This window comes from Ailuropoda melanoleuca, chromosome 4, assembly GCF_002007445.2.
Source record: "Ailuropoda melanoleuca isolate Jingjing chromosome 4, ASM200744v2, whole genome shotgun sequence".
Taxonomy (NCBI): domain Eukaryota; kingdom Metazoa; phylum Chordata; class Mammalia; order Carnivora; family Ursidae; genus Ailuropoda; species Ailuropoda melanoleuca.
In genome coordinates this window covers 30,385,089-30,403,649 of record NC_048221.1, presented here as the reverse complement: position 1 = coordinate 30,403,649, position 18,561 = coordinate 30,385,089, and the positions used below count along the sequence as shown (strand labels likewise).

Sequence of the window (18,561 nt, the reverse complement as noted above, 5' to 3'; positions counted from 1 at the left end):
ACTTGGGTGTCGTAGATGCTCTATCGGGGGCAGCTGTTAATAACAATTCGCCTAGAATCAGACCAAGTAAAAAGGAGGACACATGCATACAGGCTGTGTTCATATCCCTGAAGTACTCATGTGCTTCTCTGAGTCTCACAGTAATGTCTTTAAGAAAACTGGTCTCATTCTGATGCCAAATTGGTATTTGGGAAAACACAAGGCTCATTCGAAAAAGGTGGAGGACTTTCTCAGAGCCACACAGCTGGTGGTGGCAAAGCTTGGACCAGAGTCCTGGTCCTCTGTCTGTCCGGTCCACTTCTCTGGGTTGGTGATTTCTCTAGGGGCATAGCCCTCCCCAAGACACAGTCTGAACACTCACACAAAGTGGGAGAAATCAAGACCACAGGAAGCCTGTCTTTAGGTAGAGTTCATATTTTGTCAGCGAATGACTATGAAAAAACATCAATATGTTCACTGTTCTTTACATTCAGAATTGTGAATAAAGTTTTGAAAACTTGTAACAAGACTGCATGGTATTCCTCAAATGTGCTGGAGGGGAGGAAATGCCGAGACCCACTTTATGCCGTGGCACCTCCAGAATTTGATTATGCACAATTGTACCCCCAGAGGATCCAAGAGAGATGTGAACCCGCGTGGCCTAGATTGGAATTAGAGGAAAGGAGAATGGCGCAATACATATTTCAGGCCTGAATTCTCTGGGTCACAGTCTCCCCCTGTCCGTGGGCTGGGGCCACCCTTTCTGGGCTCAGCAGACTGGTCTCCCCAAGAGCACTCATTAGCTCTGCTGATGCTGAAGGTCAGCTGATGGGCAGGATTGCTGTTGGTTTGCTTCCAGCCCTTTTCCCCTTTCTTACAAAGGACTATTTAAAGCACGATTCCTGATCTCATACTTGGACCCATTTTTAGACACTAGAATAAAGAAAATTAGGGGTTCCAGGACTGGGTATGTTTCTGTCACACTCACCAAATTGCAAGGGTACTTGCAGCTCTTGGATAGGAATATTTTAACTATATTTAATCACAGGAAAACTTCCCAGGGAGGCTCAGGTTAGCTCCTTTTATAAAGTGACAATGCAAGAAAGGTTTCACTTAGAATAACAAATGAGATTATTCCATCAAGACCTTTTACTGAGCCCATACCTGAGAAGCAAATAACATTACCTTTGAGTCCAAGTTACAGATTTTGTATTAGAGATTTTTGTTAATTTCCCCTGTCGATCATTTCTTCCCCAGCTCCTCCCTTCTTTCTATGAGAACCTGCCCATATACTTTGCAAAGACTCAGTTCCCAAAGTCCCTGCAGCGTGGGTGTGTGATTTGCTTCTCTAAATGCAGACAACTAGATTAAAGTCCCTCCTCAAATGCAGACAATCAGATTCTCTCTCGGGGATTGGGATTGGGTTTCTGAGCTGCTACTGAGTGTCTGTTGAGTGTTTAAGGAGAGAGAAGTTAGCAATGGGGACATTGTTTGCTCTTGTGCCAAGAAGCAAAAAGAATTGGTGGAGAGATAGAGATAAAAAGGGAGCTAGAGATTGGGATAGAAATGAAAATGAGGGAACATGGGTGGAGGGGAAGGAGGGAGAGAATGCATAATAATGAGCACATGTAGACATATGCAGAGGCAAGAAACCAATTCATTTAAGAGAAACCAAGCACAAAATCTTGGCCTTGCTTTCTATTACTGCTTCCAGTATTTTGTGCACATTAATTGCATTCTCTGAAATTTCATTTCATTATATGTCCCTGTGATAAATACAACCCTTCCCTTTATCCTTTGTGTGTGTGTCTATGTATGTGTGTGTGATTGAATGGGTTTTGTTCCTGGCAACCAAGAAAACCCAGGACAGATATGCATTCATAATCCCACCTCCGATGACCAGTAACATTTCAAGATGGCACCTCTGTCTTAAGAGTAGAACGCGTGCTTCTGGGACTAGCACCAAGAAGTGAGGGAGGCCTTTGTGATCTAGTGTCTTAGCATCATGCTCATTGATTTATCTGTCACTAGTGCTTCACGTGCTTTGGCTCTGTGTTCATTCTTTGCATCAAGCTAAAATAGATTCTATAATTGATATCTTCCCCAGAGGAGCGTGACTTTCCATCTGGGATGGATTTTCAAAAATTCTTACTTGGATCCCAGAGGGTTGGAATGGCTCCAAGATTCCTCATCACACCATTGGCCAGCACCTCTTTTTCCCTTCTCTGAAAGGTGTGAATTTGACCTTTTCATTGGTCACCAAGGCTGCCATATTCAGCTACTTGTGACTAGGATACAAAGGGCTTTGAGGGAGAGCAGCCCACAGAGTTCTATTTGAGGGATGCCAAATGGTTCCCCAGGACCCAGCTGGTGCCTCTTTCTTGCACCGTGCCTGAAATGTGCACAGTTATTTCTGTTGAATTATTATATTATTGCTCACGATGAAGTCTAATATTAAAACAAAATTAGCAATGCCCACAGAGAGAGAGGAAAACTCTCAAACCTGCCAGTTACATGACATTGGAAAAATCAAAACCTGTCTTGCAGTTTCCTCATCTGTAAGATGATAATACTAATACCTACCTCAGAGTGTTGTTATGGGGGTTAAATGAGTTAATATTTGTAAAGCCCCTAAAAGGGTGCCTGGCACTTAGAATGAGCCCCGTTGAACACCTGTACTTCCTGTTAAAATGGTGATGGAGGGTAAAGTTTGGAGCTTTTTCTTACATGGTATGTAAACTCTCACGCTTAGAATGTCTGAGGTTTGGAAAGTGGAAAGGGCCAAGGAATCGGGTCTTGGTGGATTGGAAACACTACAGGGTGAGACCAGGAGTGAAGGGCTCCCTCCTGAAAGGGTTTCTTTGCATATGTATGTGAGTCTTATAGTGTTGAGCTAGGAAGAAAAGGCAGGATAAGGGGGAGGGATTTTGGAAGTTACAGTAATTTTACAATGAGTAAAAGACTTTGTGAAAGTCTGTCTCAAAGGCTCAGGCATTGACGTGTGTGTGTGTGTGTGTGTGTGTGTGTGTGTGTGTGTGTGTGATTTAAACTCAGGAACACGGGCATGGACATAGGAGATGTGGATCCTTGAACATACTCACTTCTAGAAGATATTCTCAGAAAGTTATTGATTGTCAACAAAAGTTGACAGACATTGCAAGGATATTGGGGTGTTTTGGTTTTAAGTCATGTTTATTTAGGTATAATTCACATACAGCAAAATTCATCCTTTTTATTGTACATTTCAAAGAGTTTGACAAATGTGTGCAGTCATGTAACCACAACAATCAAGATATAAAGCATTGCCATCCCCCCTAAAAGTTCCTTCATGCCCATTTACGAACAACTTCACTTCCCACCCACAGTTCTGGAAACCACTGATCTCTCTCCCGTCTGGGTAGTTTTGCCTTTTGCAGAGTGTCAAAGTTTCTTTGACCTTTGAGCCCATGTCAGGTGAAAAACTCTTTTAGTATCCTGAAGCCCTTATCATAGTTAGAGTTATACTGTATATGCAATTGACTAATACACCGTTAAATGTCCACCTCTTCTGCTAGACTTCTCTGCAGGCATGTCTGAGGGCATAGGTTATATAGCTAGTTCATTACTGTATCTTCAGCAGTACCATCAAGTACAGGCTCAACAAACATCACTTAATGAATGAATGAATGAATAAGTCAATGACTATAAGGAAAGTGTTCTAAGTCACTATTGACTAAGCAAAAGTAATTTGATATTCAGGGTTATCAAATCTCTCCGATTGTAAAGCACCCAGACACTACACTATTCAAACATCCTGAAGAGTATGCGTATACTTTTGGAGTTACATTGGATCTAAATATTAGCAATCAGAACCATCCCAGGCAATTCCAGATTCATTATCAGGAGGCTCAATTAATTAAAAATAAAATGGAAAAAATCTTTAAACATTTAACACTGTCTACTGCCATTATTTTGTCTAACTGCGTATTTAAAGCTATTTAATTCATGATTTTTACACTCCATATATTTTGTAGCAAATCTGAAATTATGGCGATGCTTAAGAGCAAAATCATGAAATCCTCAAAATCAAGCTTATTTTCAGTGTGCTCGTCGAGTTCAGAAAGAAGGTCCTTGTATTTGGGTTTGGTTTCTTGTCCCTGTGAGAATAAAGAATAAGTGAAAACCAAATTCATTTTGCTACATCTGTTTTACAGATAACAAGCAATAAGAAACATGTTATTAACATGTTGCTGTAACATTTTATGACATGCTATTAACAATATCATGTTAAGTTGCTACCAGTGCTACTAGTTGAGGGCTGTGTTAAATCTTTTCATGGGTTATTTCACTGAATTTCCATGGTGACCTTACTGCATATTCTATTATTTTCCCCACTTTATGGATAAGCACCAGAGAGTCAGTGAGAGTTATGTAACTTGCCCCCACCTAGGCAGCTATTGGTATGGAGCCAAGCTTAACGTAGTCTTGGCTTTCTGACCCTGGAGCCCACACTCTTTTTTTTTTTTTCCTAAAGATTTATCTATTTATTTATTTGACAGAGATAGAGACAGCCAGCAAGAGAGGGAACACAAGCAGGGGGAGTGGGAGAGGAAGAAGCAGGCTCATAGAGGAAGAAGCAGGCTCATAGCGGAAGAGCCTGATGTGGGGCTCGATCCCATAACGCCGGGATCACACCCTGAGCCTAAGGCAGACGCCCAACGACTGCACCACCCAGGCGCCTCTGGAGCCCACACTCTTAACCGCTAAGCTATCTGCCTCTCTAGAAACTCAGGTACATTACCTTTTCAGAATTTTAAAATATAATCTCTTTGCTTTTTTAAAATATAATCTCTGTTATGGGAAGTATTCATTCTATGTTGCACTGAACAATAAAATTGTCCAGAAATATGAAATAAACACTAATATAAAGTCTGTGCTTTGGAAAACTGTTCAGCATTTAGTTTGATCATAAATCACCCCCAAGTCCACAGCCCTCATAAACAGATTGAAAGAAAACATAGGAGTAGTACATACACGGAGAGGGTTTTTAGGTTCCAACCACAGCTTGGGAGCCTATTTTCCCAAGTGGCATTAAAAACATTAAGGTCATTCGATTCTCTGTTATTCTGAGCTATGTTTGCATTTAGTTCAACCCCAAATGCTCACCCATGTGCTAGATGTAAAAAGCCATCACAGCAATGACTAAGGCCCTTTAGGAATGATGATACATTCCTCTTACAGCCTAGACCATTCTTGTTTTTCTAAGCTCTTGTTTCTCTCAGGAGGTCACACCTAACAGTGAGGGTGGAAGGAGCTTCCCCTGCCTCGTTTCAAGACAGTTCAGTGCTATGTTGAAAGGGTCAGATCCAAGGCAGAGACAGGATTACTGGTGGAATGGCACACTACAGCCAGACATGGCTGTACATGTCTCCTTTTTCCTCTTTTAAATTTATTTGAGGGACAGAGGGAGGGAGAGAAAGCAAGCAGGAGCAGGGGGAGAGGGAGAGAATCTTCAAGCAGACGCCCCACTGAGCATGGACCCACCACAGGGCTCGATCCCAGCACCCTGAGATCACGACCTGAGCCACAGTTGGAGGCTTAATGGTCTGAGCGACTCCAGTGTTCCAGATCTCTCTTTTTTTCTGCATATTGGAGGAGCACCTGAGCTGACCCAGGTCCAGACTTCTTGGGGCCTGACCAGCCATCTTGTTTTGTATGCTTTTTCTTTTTTTTCTTTCTTTCATTTTTTAAAAAAGATTTATTTATTTATTTGATTGATTTATTTATTTGAGAGAGAGACAGAGAGAGCCCGAGCACGTGTGCATAGACACACGCACCGCCCCCCCCCCATGAGTGGGAGAGGGGCAGAGGGCGAAAATATCCAAGCCGACTCTTGCTGATCAGGGAGCCCCTGGAGGGGCTCGATTTCACAAGCCGTGAGATCAGGACCTGACCCAAATTCAAGAGCCCAAGCTTAACCAACTGAGCCACCCAGGAGCCCCTTCTTTTTGTATCTTCTTAACAGTGCATTTAAATGCCCAGTTTTACTATATCTGACTGACTATTGAGGGCCCAGATCCCCCCCAAATTATGTTAGGCTCATAAGAAAGGACATATTCCCCTCAGAACCCAGGCCTCAGCCAAAAGATCGCTCTCCGTTTACCAGAGAATTCCACATGGGGATGCCGGAGAAAGCCCAGTTAGGAACCATGGGGCTGCCATCTTTAGCCACGGAGTCGGGGGCTCCTGCCTGCCTTAAGGAATCTCACAGAGCGTGCTGGGTCGAAGGCAGCATTCTGACATTGCTCTGCACGTTTGCCCTGTGAGGTAAAGCTTGTTGCTATTAATACCGAGAATGCCCCTGAGTCCCCTGTGGTCCCCTGAAATGTGGTTTCTGCTTTCCGGTGCCTCTCATGTGGAGCAGAGGGCAGGACTGCGTAGGAGGCCGGGAGATCCAGGAATTGGCTGCCTTTCTCGAGGGTATCCTACCCTGAGGGACCCAACGTTCAGGGTGCCTCTCCAAAGGGTTTGGCTTTAACGTTTCCCTCGGCTGTTCTCAGACAGGGTGATGAATTACAGCAGCACCCCTCCCCTTATCGGAGATCTCGCGTAGTTTCAGGTCCCGGCGTTAACTGCAATCCCTGAGCGACCATTCTGCCTCTGACCAATCGTCAGGAGGTCAATGGAAGCCTCGCTTGAGGTCACAGGGCTCACGTCGCTCACCTCCCTTCGTCTCAGTCACGTGGCGTTTTATCATCGCACGTGGTCACAAGAAGGGTGAGTACCCAGCAGGGTATTTTGAAAGACCACATTCACATGTATTTTACTAGAGCAAATTGTTAGAACTGTTCTGTTGTATTATTGTATTGTGACTCTCTTACTGTGCCTAATTTATAAGTGAAACTTTATCATAGGCCCAGTGCATAGGGAAGGGCAGTCTGTAGAAGGTTCCGTTCTGTCCTGGGTTCAGGCATCCACGGGCGGGAACTATCCACACACCTCAGGGGGGACAGCTGTACATCAGGATGACCCTCTGCTAGGTGCTCATTTTCATGCTTGTTGAAACTCTCTGAGGATTTGCCCAGCCGCCAGTTAGGAGGCCTTTTTCTCTATGGAATTTGTCATTTCTTTAGGCCTCTGATGTAGGCAAATGTTATAGGATTTACTCAGCCACGCCTTCCTTAAAGACTCCCTAGAACGTTTTACCACTTGTCAAATTCTGCCTGATAATTCTGGCTGAAAAGTCTTTCTTTAAAAAAAAAATTCAAGGAATAGGGGCGCCTGGGTGGCACCGCGGTTAAGCGTCTGCCTTCGGCTCAGGGTGTGATCCCGGGGTTATGGGATCGAGCCCCACATCAGGCTCCTCCACTATGGGCCTGCTTCTTCCTCTCCCACTCCCCCTGCTTGTGTTCCCTCTCTCGCTGGCTGTCTCTATCTCTGTCGAATGAATAAATAAAATCTTAAAAAAAAAATTCGAGGAATAATACAAATGATACTTATTCTTCTTGTAATTGATCACGTGTGCCCTTTGACCTATATCACTGCACTTCTCCCCTGCCCCGCAGCCCCTGGCAACCACCATTCTAGTCTCTGTTTCAATGAAATTGGGTTTTTAGAAAATCACTTATTCGTGGATCCAAAACCAAGGTTGACTTCTCACACAGTCTTTTGAAATAATCAAAGATTCACAGGAAGTTGTCTCTTTGACCCAGCTTCCCCCCAGTGGATGACATTTTTGATATAACTGTCATATACAAAAGCCCATACATTTATATTTTAATGGAATGATAATACATATATTTTTAATATCTCAGGACACACATAGAATCTTAGAGACTGCTTTCTTTTAAGTTTTCTCTTACTCTGCCTACCAATAAATATTGGTGGTTTAGACTGCATGAGCCCTTCTTTTCGTTTTACACACTTCCCCTAGGCCAGCATTTCCCAAAGTATGCTTGTAGAATGTAATACAGTTTTAGGTGATGCAGGAATAAATATTAAATACAAATTAAAAGTCATCTATTCTTTTACTACCTTCCACTTCTACCCACTGAATTAACATTTACAGTAGTGCTAAAGTATTCCTATAAATTTATTTAAGTAGAGAGTTAAAGAAAAAAGTTCTAAGTAAATTATCACACAGGCTGTCGGCAGATACGGGAAAAATACTGAAGGTGGTATTCAAGTGACTAAAGGTTGGGGAGTATGCCTGTACATAATTTAGGTCAGTGACTCTTTATCTACTGCTAACTCTGACTTCTTAATTGCCAACACAAATCTTTATTCTGACCTCCCAAGTCATATGTCCTGTTGCTCTCTTTCTCCTCTGGCATGTTTCATGGACTTCTTAAAACTGACACATTCTAATGGAACTCATCACGTCTCCCCCCAAACCCCACCTCACTTCAAATATGCTTATTCTCCAATCTTTGTCTTCTGTGGGAATAAGGCCACCACCCACTTCTTCCCAAAGTTGGAAAGTCGGGTATCATCATTTGCTCCTCCTGTCCTTCAACCCTACAGCCAATCAGTTATCAGATCCCGTTCATTCCAACTTCCAGATGTCTCTGCTGTTCACCACCTTAGTCCCAACCATCATTGTCCTTGGTTTGGATGCTTCCTCACACTCTCTCTTTGTCCCTCCCCAAATTCCATCTGCAGGTGGTGTAACTTCTGAGTCCTGGACTTAGAGACCATGCCTGGCTTCCTCCTCCCCTCAGACTGTGCCTCTATAATTTGGCTTCTGTCTACCTCCTCAGCCTTATCTCCTAGTGCTTCTTACTTTCCTTTCCCTTCTTACCAACTATTTCCCAGCCCTCCCAGGTCTTTGACCCGCCTTACCAGCTTTGCATATACCATTCCCTTTGCTTGCAATGCTATCATTCTCAGCCCCCACCCACCTCCCTTGCATTACTAACTCTTGCTCATTCTTCAGATGTCAGCTATACCTTTATTTTCCAGGAGTGCTTCTTTGATCAGCTGCCCCAAGATGATCCTTCTGTTTTACTCTTTCCGTGTATGTTCTACTGTTTCATGGTTATTTGAATATTTCTTTTTTTTAATTTTTATTTATTTTTTTTTTAAAGATTTTATTTATTTATTTGACAGAGATAGAGACAGCCAGCGAGAGAGGGAACACAAGCAGGGGGAGTGGAAGAGGAAGAAGCAGGCTCATAGCATAGGAGCCTGATGTGGGGCTCGAACCCATAATGCCGGGATCACGCCCTGAGCCGAAGGCAGACGCTTAACCGCTGTGCCACTCAGGCGCCCCTTGAATATTTCTAATTACTTTTTAAGCATGTCTCTCTGCTCGGCTGGATTGTTAGCTTGTCCATTGTCTTAACTCCAGTGCTCAGCTCACTTCCTGGCATATAGTACATATTCATTAAACATTCGTTGAATAAAACAACATGATTGTTGGCTCTTTGGACCCACCATTAGGGCGTGGCCCCTGTTTCTTCATACCTGTTAATTCACTCACCTCTGTGAAATTCCTAAATTGGGTTTGGAGCAGATTTTTGGCAGTAGCTTTTCCAAGTTTACCATCAGGGTCAGAAGAGTTTCTGAAAATCAGAGCGAGAGTGGCAATGGCTTTTTCCAGATCTGAGCCCTTCTTGAGTTCTGTGAGGGAAGAAATGACGTAGTCTAGATTAGGAATGACTCCTCCCCAGACATGGGGTTCTGTTTTCCAAGGGAACCAGGGGACACAGGGTTGGAAGATGTATGTCAGTGTGGCCCTGTCCTTGAATTTTTTGCCCTCTCTCTGGGTGGGAGGTAGGGATATCTGGGCCTAGATCTTTAAATAAAGGAAACAAGAGTTTCTTCAGGAGCAATAAGAATTAGTAGAATTAGGATGAGATTTCCCACCTGTTTGTCATGTGACCTTGGGAAGCACCTCACCTCTGTCAGTGTTGGTTTTCTGACCTGTAAAATATTCAAGGGGTATCTACTATGTGCTAGGTTCAGTCTCTGGCATTGAGGGTGCCACATTGAATAAGACAAAGTCCTGCTCTTGTGGAATTTGTGTTCTTTGTCAATCAAAGCATCACCTCATGTCAGTGGGATAAAGGAGGATGGCATCCAAAGCAAGCTCTTTGATATCATGATGGGTAAGGGACCCCCCTTTGACTCAGCCTCAGACATAGTGATTTCCCAGCTGGTTTCTCTGGTTTAAATTCCTCGAAAGGGTGGTGCTAACTCATTCCTTTCCCCTGGATAGCACCCAGTGAACACTGAGAACTGCACGAGGTACAGTGGAGAAAACTCATTTGTTCTCTATCCTCTTAGGCCCCAGCACATCCTGTATTGTAGAACTTCTCACATATTACAGTTATTGCATTTTTAATGGTCTTTCTTCTCAATTAAAATGCAAGTTCCATGAGACCAGGGATCCTGCCTGCCTTTCTCGCGGTATTCCCAGTGGCACAAATTCCTGCTACACAGTAGGTGCTTGTATATGCCGTTTAATGAATGAAGAAGAAGAAAAGGAAAGAAAAATAAAATCTTACAGCTTTTAGCCCGGGTGATGTGCAACGATCGTGGATACAAAGAATGATGATCAGACAGAAAAACAGAACTTTTGTATTGAGCACTTACTATCCTTCTGACATTTTCCTAAGGCACTCAGCACCCAGAGGTGACACAACCAGATGTTATAACCAATTCTTCCTCTTATGGAAGATTCATCCTACATAAAATGAAAAGTTTTATAATTTTATGGCCTACATTTAAATGCATGATCCATTTTGAGTTCCTTTTTTTGTAGCAGGTATGAGACTTAGGCGGAGGTTCATTTTCTTTTTAACGTGGATGACCAATTGCTTCGGCATCAGTTGTGGAAAATACTAACCTTCCTTCGCCAAATCCTTCTGCATCTTTGTCAAAAATCAGTTGGGCATCTTTGTGTGGGTCAGTCTCTGGCTTCCCTATTCTGTTCAATTCATCTGTGCATCTGACCCTCTGTCAGCAACACACTGTTTTGATTCCCATAGCCACAGAGTAAAATATAACATGGGGGACAGTGAGCTCCCCACTTCCTTCTTTTTCAAAATAATTTTGGCTCTTCTAGGCCCTTTTCCTTTCTGGGTCTCTATGGGACTTGCTGTAAGCCTTAAGAGAAATTTGAGGGGAACTGATATCTTTGCTATGTTGACTTTTCCAGTTCAGGAACAGTATGTATCTCCATCATCATACACTTTATAGGTGAAGAAAGGATGGAAGGACACGCTCCTAGTGAGTGGTGGCAGAGCTTGAATTTGAATCCGTGTGGAAGAAATAAGCCTCTTGAAGATAGAGATTTCTTTCTTTCTTTTTTTTTTTCCTCTATCTTGGGTTCTTTGGAACCTGTGTTATTTAGAATAATGCCTGGCCCATTGTAGGGGCTTCACATATTTGTTGGATGAATGTCTGCTAAGCCTGTGTCCTCAGCTTCTTACTGCCTGATTTCCTCCCGAGTTTCTGATTCCCAGTCTCACTTCCGATGGCTTGTACCTGACCTTTCCCACTTGTGTCTGCTTGTCTGGTGGCCGGCCCTCCATCTAGCCTCAGAACATTCCCTGCTTCTTTGGATCTGATTTTTACCTCTTTCTCTCCCCATCCTTAATCACCTCTTCCCTTCGTCTCTGCCACATCCCTGAAACTCACAGTTAGAATTGAGATTCTCCTCAATTACCCAACCCGTTGCTGCTCATCGAGGTCCCAGGAAATGAGCATATTCTTCTGGCTTGTGTGTGTGAGGTGGTGGGATGCTATAAGGTGGTAACCTTGAATTTAAGTAGCTGAAGAATATTCTCTCTTTAAGAAGCAAATTGCTTAGAGGTAATATCTTAATTCCTTAAACGGTAAATATTCCTTCTATAATTTTGGCCAGTTGATTTATTAATTAATAATCAAGAATAATTTGGGAAGGCTTTAGTATGAGCTCCTCTACTGGGTCATGGGGGACAGTAGCCTCTTGCTCTCCAGGCTCCTCCTCTCTGGTGAGGAAGGGGTATATTTGCAAGCCAGGAGTGAGCTTGCAAATAATGACAGACACCTTCCTTGTTTACTCTGTGCCAGATGCTTTCCAAGCATAATCTTATTTAATGCTTAGTAAAACCCATAGAGGTAGGTACTATTTGTGTCTCAATTTTACATACTGGAAATTGACACATGGAGAGATTAAGAGTTTTAAGGTCATGTTGCTCAGAAGTGGCAGATGAAGGATTTCAAAGTTTGTCTGACTTCAAAGACCATAGAAAGACCTGCCACTTTGGAGTATCTCTTTGTAAGGCCATCTCCACGGAGGCTGTGGAATCCAGATATTGTCCAGCCCCCACAAGGAAGTTCAGGTCCGTCTGCATTCTAGATGGGGACTCCATCTGGACGAGCCAACTCCTCTTCCTTCTCCACCATTTTTTTAAGCCCAGCAGTCCTTTTCCCTGTGACTATGAAATAGTGTATGTTCATGGTAAAAACTGAGCTAGCAAATATTACAAATAAAAGATAACAGGTGCTCTGGTTTTCCTACCAACACTCACGATACTTTGAGAGATGTTTTGGTTTCCTGTTTTTATGGTTGGTTTCTTCCCTTAATAAACTCACCATGTTGCCTTTTAATACCTGCCCTGTCTGCCTCACAGAGTTGTGAGCAAATATGTGAAAGCATATTGTAAAGGGCTAAGTACTATTAAAAACCCAAGGGGTCGATGTTTATCTTTTGGCGTCTTATCAGCTTTCTTGCTTCTGGAAGAGGCGTGTGAGAGAGGGTGTTAAAGCGGGCACTTCATGTCTACCTCTCCTGCTATTTCCTACCTCACTTTTCATGGTTTAATAATACTAACTGTGTGTAGTCCCTTACTCTGTTCTTCCAACAAGTATTTTTTGGCAAATACTTACTGCCAGGCTCTGTCCTAGTTTTGGGGATGGAACAGTGAGCAGTATCAAGAAGGCATTTCTTAATTTGGTGCTTGCATTCTGGAAGACAATTGTAGTGAAGGATTATGGGGCTAGGATTCTGCATGCTAGCTAGCTATTCCTCCCTGGGATGCATGGGATTTGACTCACTAACTCATACACCAGCCCTCAGAGGTGGGTTCCTGCATATCGATGTAGGAATAGATAAGGAAACTGAGGCTTGCAAAGGTCAGTAGCTTGCTCAAGGTCACACAGCCAGTCTGGTCCCTCACCATGATGCACGCTGCCTTTCTGTAGTGTTTTTCAGGCAGTGTATTCTGTAGGACCTTTCCCAAACCCCCAGATTGGGCAATGGGTCCCTCCTTTGTGTCTCTCTCCTTCCCTGAACGTAAACTTATCATAACCCTCACACTAAAACGCAGTTGATCTGTCTAAATTTCCTTCGAGACCAGAGCTGTCCAAAAGAAATGTCATGTGAGCCATAATGATAATTGAATCTTTCTGGTAGCCACGTTAAAAGGGTGAAATGAAACATACAAAATCATTTTCATGACATTCTATTTAACCCAGTGTATCAGAAATATTTCAACATGTGATCAGTCTAAGCAAATTATTGAGATATGCTATACTTTTTTCTCCTAAGTCTCTAAAGTCTGACTTACCGATTATACTTACAGCGCATTTCAATGCTCAACATCTGCATGTGGCTGGTGGCTGCTGTCCTGGACAGAGCAGCTCTAGACTTGCTCCCGAGGGCAGTTACTACATGTCATTTATCTCTATGCTTGTTCCCAGGCCCTGGAGGGTTGTAGGCCTCGGTGTATGTGTGTTGAACGGAGCTGAGTGGAACGTCGTAACCATCGTCTGCCTCTTTCCCCTCACCTGCCCTGGAATGTGGCACTCAGCTCCAAACGTTAGATCTAGGGAGTTCCTGACATTCCAGTGTAATAGAAACCAATTCTCAGTGTGGTAAGGTGTCAGAATCACCTTGTTTTAGAAATTTTCCTAATATTAGTTATTTTTGCAAATGGAGAAGTGAAGACCCGTCAGAGAGAAGCAGTTTGTCCAGGTTCACACCTGTAGTATGTGGCAGGACTAAACACCAGGTCTCTGTTCTTTTCTCTCTAGGTCAGTAGTTTCCCCAACATGCTAGCACTTCTCAAACTTCCCTGCTACAAAACTCTTTGGATGCTAGTGGCAAATATGTCCTCATCCTCTATTCCCACCCTTAAGAGATCAAGGGCACAGGCCTAAGCAGCCAGCAGAGGAAATGGGGGTTCATACTGACCTCTATTCCATGCTCCATCCACATCTTATTTCAATGGATAACATTTAAAACTACTTTCCATTGAATAAAGCACATTCTGGGAAGATGAGCCATGTTCATCCTGTGTTTTTTTTAAGGCATGGGAATAAATGTGGCCCAGCAGTCCAATGTAAGGAGTCTGGTGCTAGGAATTGTGTGTGTGTGTGTGTGTGTGTGTGTGTGTGTGTGTGTGTGTGTGTGTTTTCAGGGGCAGTGAGGGTGATGGAGAGACTTACAACCCCCCTCAACCTCCTAGAAGGGATAAGGTGTATTAGCCATGTAGTGGGACATTATCAAAAGCATCCAAAATTGTGTAAATTTTAAAACAGAAATCATGGGTTTCTTATTGTGATACTATAAAATAATAGTTTCATCATGATGGACACTATTTAAGTAAAAATACAGAGTCTCCTTTGGAGGCATTGGCCAGCCGTCTAGGAGGAAGAACAAATAGTAAATATCGATCTGTGCTTCTTATTCTGTAAACATTTTAAAGCCACAGATTTGGGAATTAGATAATGATCCAAGTATATGGGTTTTTTTTTTCTTATATGGTTCTTTCCATGGCCATATTGTTAGCTTTAAAAATATTTTCCCTATAAAATTGAATTTTGAAGGCATATATTTACGTTTTGTGAGGTGGCCACACTGTGTTTTCACTCCACCCACAGAGGCAGTCAGGGGTTGATTGTGTCCTGAGTCCAATGACCATTCATGAGTTGGGTATTGATGGTCTTGCTCTGGATGTACTGGGGAGGCTGCCCCTAGAGAGGGTGGGCAGCACCCTGAATTAGGAATCAGAGGATCCATATTTTCATCTTAGCTTGGCCTCACATGGGCTAAGTTTGGGCAAACTCATTCCTATCACTGGACCTTAGTTCTCAAATCTTTAAAAAGAACATGATGAATATTTGATGATGTATCCACAAGTTCTCTCACATCTCTGGCATTCTTTGATGTCCTGTTGTTTTTAATTCCTTGTGTGCTCTCACGGCAGAGGAGAAATACGTACATCGCAGTCACAGTCACCCCATGTCTTACCTTTTATTGAAGCCAGTTGTTTCGAGATTGAAATGCTGCCAACAAAATGAAAGAAAAATCATGATTTGGGAGCTTGGGTGTTTATTTCTGCATCTAAAGTCAAGCAATACAGGGTCACCTGGCTGGCTCAGTCTGTTAATGGTGGGACTTTGGATTTTGGCTCAGGTCATGATCTCAGGGTCATGAGGTCAAGCCCTGTGTTGGGCTCTGCACTCAGTGCAGAGTCAGCTCGGGATTCTTTGTCTCCCTCTCCTTCTGCCCCTCTCTCTGCTTGCATGTGCTATTAATTAGTCAATTAATTAATTAAAAAATCTTTAAAAAATAAAGTAAAGCACTTTTGCACATGCTATTAATTAATCAACTAATTAATTAACAAATCTTTAAAAAAATTAAAGCAATACAATGATTTATTTATTTATTTATTTATTTATTTTAAGATTTTATTTATTTATTCGACAGAGATAGAGATAGCCAGTGAGAGAGGGAACACAAGCAGGGGGAGTGGAAGAGGAAGAAGCAGGCTCATAACAGAAGAGCCTGATGTGGGGCTCGATCCCATAATGCCAGGATCATGCCCTGAGCCGAAGGCAGACGCTTAACTGCTGTGCCACCCAGGCGCCCCGCAATACAATGATTTAAAAATTAATTTATTTTCAGTAAACCTTCAGTGAACCCTCTAGTGGAGCAGTCATCTGTCTTTCAAGCCCCTTTTGCTCCTTGCCACGTAGTAAAGAAGTGTTCGAGTGTGTCTAGCCCATATCCTAGTCTTTCTTGCATTTATGTCACTACAGGACTGAAGTCCTTCCAATGGAAAAGGAGCAGAAAGGTGTGGTCATCTTCCATGTAAGCTCTTCTCTGTCTTTCCCACTTCCATCTGACTAACATAGACATTATCCAGGACACTTGCGAAGCCACATGTTAAAACCACAAGCATCACCACCATCCCCGGCCCCTACATGGCTACATGGAGTAAATCTGCCACAGACCTGGAACCCTGGCTCCAGACTGTCACACAAAAAAGAAAAGAACAATAACTTTTGTGTCATAAAACACTAAGGATTTGAAATTTATTTATTTGTTCCAGTAGCTTAGCCTACCTGAGACTCTAGGTACTGAGCTGGGCGGGGGGATGCATCCGTGACCGAGAAACATGTTCCTGCACTCCTAGGGCTTAAAGTCTAGTACAGAAAACAGATTTTAAAGAGGGAATTCAATAAAGAGCAATGGCATGGTCAGATTTGCATTTGGGGAAGTTATTTCACCTGATATATGAAAAGAGATTGGATCAGGGGCCAGATGGGAGGCAGGAAGATGTACCTCATTCCCTTACAAACTGCAGATCAAATTTGCTTGATATTTCAACCCACAATGGCTGGAATGGTTTTTGAGAATGCCAGTAAGAACAATAGTACTTGGTGACATCTTTGACAAATCCTTAATGGAAACTTTTGGGTTCAAGATCTGAATTCTGCATTAACTAATCAAGACCTCATCACCTTGGGGAGGGGGGCTCATTTTTCTTATTTGTGAAATTAGTATGCTGAACTCCATGATATTTTTTAAAAGATTTATTTATTTTTATTTGAGAGAAAGGGAGAGCAGGGGAGGGGCAGAGGGAGAGGGAGGGAGAGTCTGAAGCAGACTCCAAACTGAGTGTGGGGCTCCACACAGGGCTCCCTGCAGGGTTCAGTCTCACGACCCTGAGATCACGACCTGAGCCAAAACTAAACATTAGACACTCAACCAATTGTACCACCCAGGCACCCCAAGGACTCTATGATATTTTAGATCTTTTATGGTCTTCTTGGTGAGTTTTCCTTGATTTTCTAGAAACTCTGCTCCATTATTATCTTCTTTATACAATGCACTACCTTTTCACTTTGCATATAGTGTACCTGCAATATGGCTTGTGTNTTTCTTTTTTTTTTTTTTTTTTTTTTTTGGCTGTGTTATATTCTCTTGCCGTAATCTCCATTAGTCTGTGAAGCCTTTGAGAGCAAGAGGTATGCAATTTATCTCAAAACCTTCCACCCCTCACCTATTACAGTACTACCTAGCACTTGTTAAGTGTTCAAGAAAGTTTTTTTGAGCTACAGTACATCTCCTAAATAAAATTACATGAGAAAGAATATTTTTAATTTATTAGCTATAATTTGACACTTCGAATGATATGAAACAGTTTCCCTCTGTCATGGATAGTCTAAAAGAATTTGTTGTGCAGTTAAAATCCTTGCTAATTTTGATTTATGAATGTTTCTCAAGAGGCAATCAAAGATATTTGTGTTAATTATATCATCTTTTCAGTTTGCAATTAAAGCCTCCCATTTGTTCCCTTTGTTTCTCCAATTTAACTTAAAGCTGGATTGGGGTGGGTACCAAGCACCAAAGTTGCAATATCTTGACCATCAAGTTGACATGAACTCTTTGGAAATGCACCTGCAAGCTTAAATGAAACTCAGTAAAGGAGAGCCATCCACGTGCCACTGACCTTTTGGGCATTTTCCTAGGTGCTAAAGTAGATGTTGGGGCTGCAGAAAGACTGGGGTCCCCTTCCAAGTGGAGTTCCGGGTCCCGGCTACTGTGCATACAGCCACACATACTCTGGTTGCCTGTTGTGTGTTGGTCCTTCCTAAGCAACAGTCACTTGCCCACTGTTACTGTTGTCGTTCACTCCATGACAACTATGTAAAGCACTTTTAGGAGAGCTTTCTGCTAGTGTTATTGTATGTGGACATTAAACCATTCATGCAGTCAGCAAACATTTGAGTGCCTGCTGTAGGCCAGGCACTCTACAAGGTGCTGGAGACACAACAGTGAGCAAAATCAGACATGGGCCCTGATCATAGAGAGCTTAGTGGGAAAGACAGATAGTAATTAAGTGATCATCTGAAAAAAGTCATACCCATGAACAGTACCATGCAAGGGGACGCTATGAGATTGGTGTCAGGGAGATCAGGGAGGCATCCCTGGGGAAGTGATGTTTGATGATGAGTAGGAGTTAAGTAAATGCAGTGTCAAAGGATCCACATCGTGGGCAGAAGGAATAGCTTGTACTAATCTCAGGGGCAGGAGGGAGTGTGGTGATTAGGAGGGACTGAAGGTAAAGGCCAATGTGTCTGGACCAGAGAGGCTGATGGGGAGTGAAGCTCCACCTGAGAAGGAAGAGGAGGCATGGTGGGTAAGACCATGCAGAAGCTTGTAGGCCACAGTAGGGCATTTTCACTCCATGTCAACAGAATGGGAAAGCATTTGTGGATTTTAAGCAAAGAGGGTAATAAAGTTAGATTTACTTTTTGGAAAAGTCACTCTGGCTTCAATGTGAGTAACAGTTTATAGAAGTGGACAGTATAAGTGCAGGAAGC

General features: G+C 42.8%; 1 protein-coding gene across 1 annotated transcript; it reads right to left on the bottom strand.

The window, feature by feature from the left end:
* Positions 1 to 3,956: 3,956 nt before the first annotated feature.
* SNTN (sentan, cilia apical structure protein) lies at positions 3,957 to 17,797 on the bottom strand. Its single transcript, XM_002915445.3, has 4 exons — positions 17,688 to 17,797; positions 15,200 to 15,234; positions 9,440 to 9,579; positions 3,957 to 4,115 (listed from the first exon to the last, which is right to left on the bottom strand). The coding sequence occupies exons 1-4, from the start codon at positions 17,795 to 17,797 to the stop codon at positions 3,957 to 3,959; spliced, it is 444 nt and encodes a 147-aa protein (XP_002915491.1).
* Positions 17,798 to 18,561: the final 764 nt, after the last annotated feature.

What these genes read in the sequence shown, in the direction of transcription:
- SNTN (XM_002915445.3), bottom strand. Translation starts at nt 17,797, where the DNA reads ATGTGTGGCTGTATGCACAGTAGCCGGGACCCGGAACTCCACTTGGAA. An exon ending in CCTAGGAAAATGCCCAAAAG is followed by an intron (nt 15,235 to 17,687) that starts GTCAGTGGCACG and finishes TTTTGTTGGCAG; the next exon opens with CATTTCAATCTCGAAACAAC. An exon ending in AATTTAGGAATTTCACAGAG is followed by an intron (nt 4,116 to 9,439) that starts GTGAGTGAATTA and finishes TTATTCTCACAG; the next exon opens with GGACAAGAAACCAAACCCAA.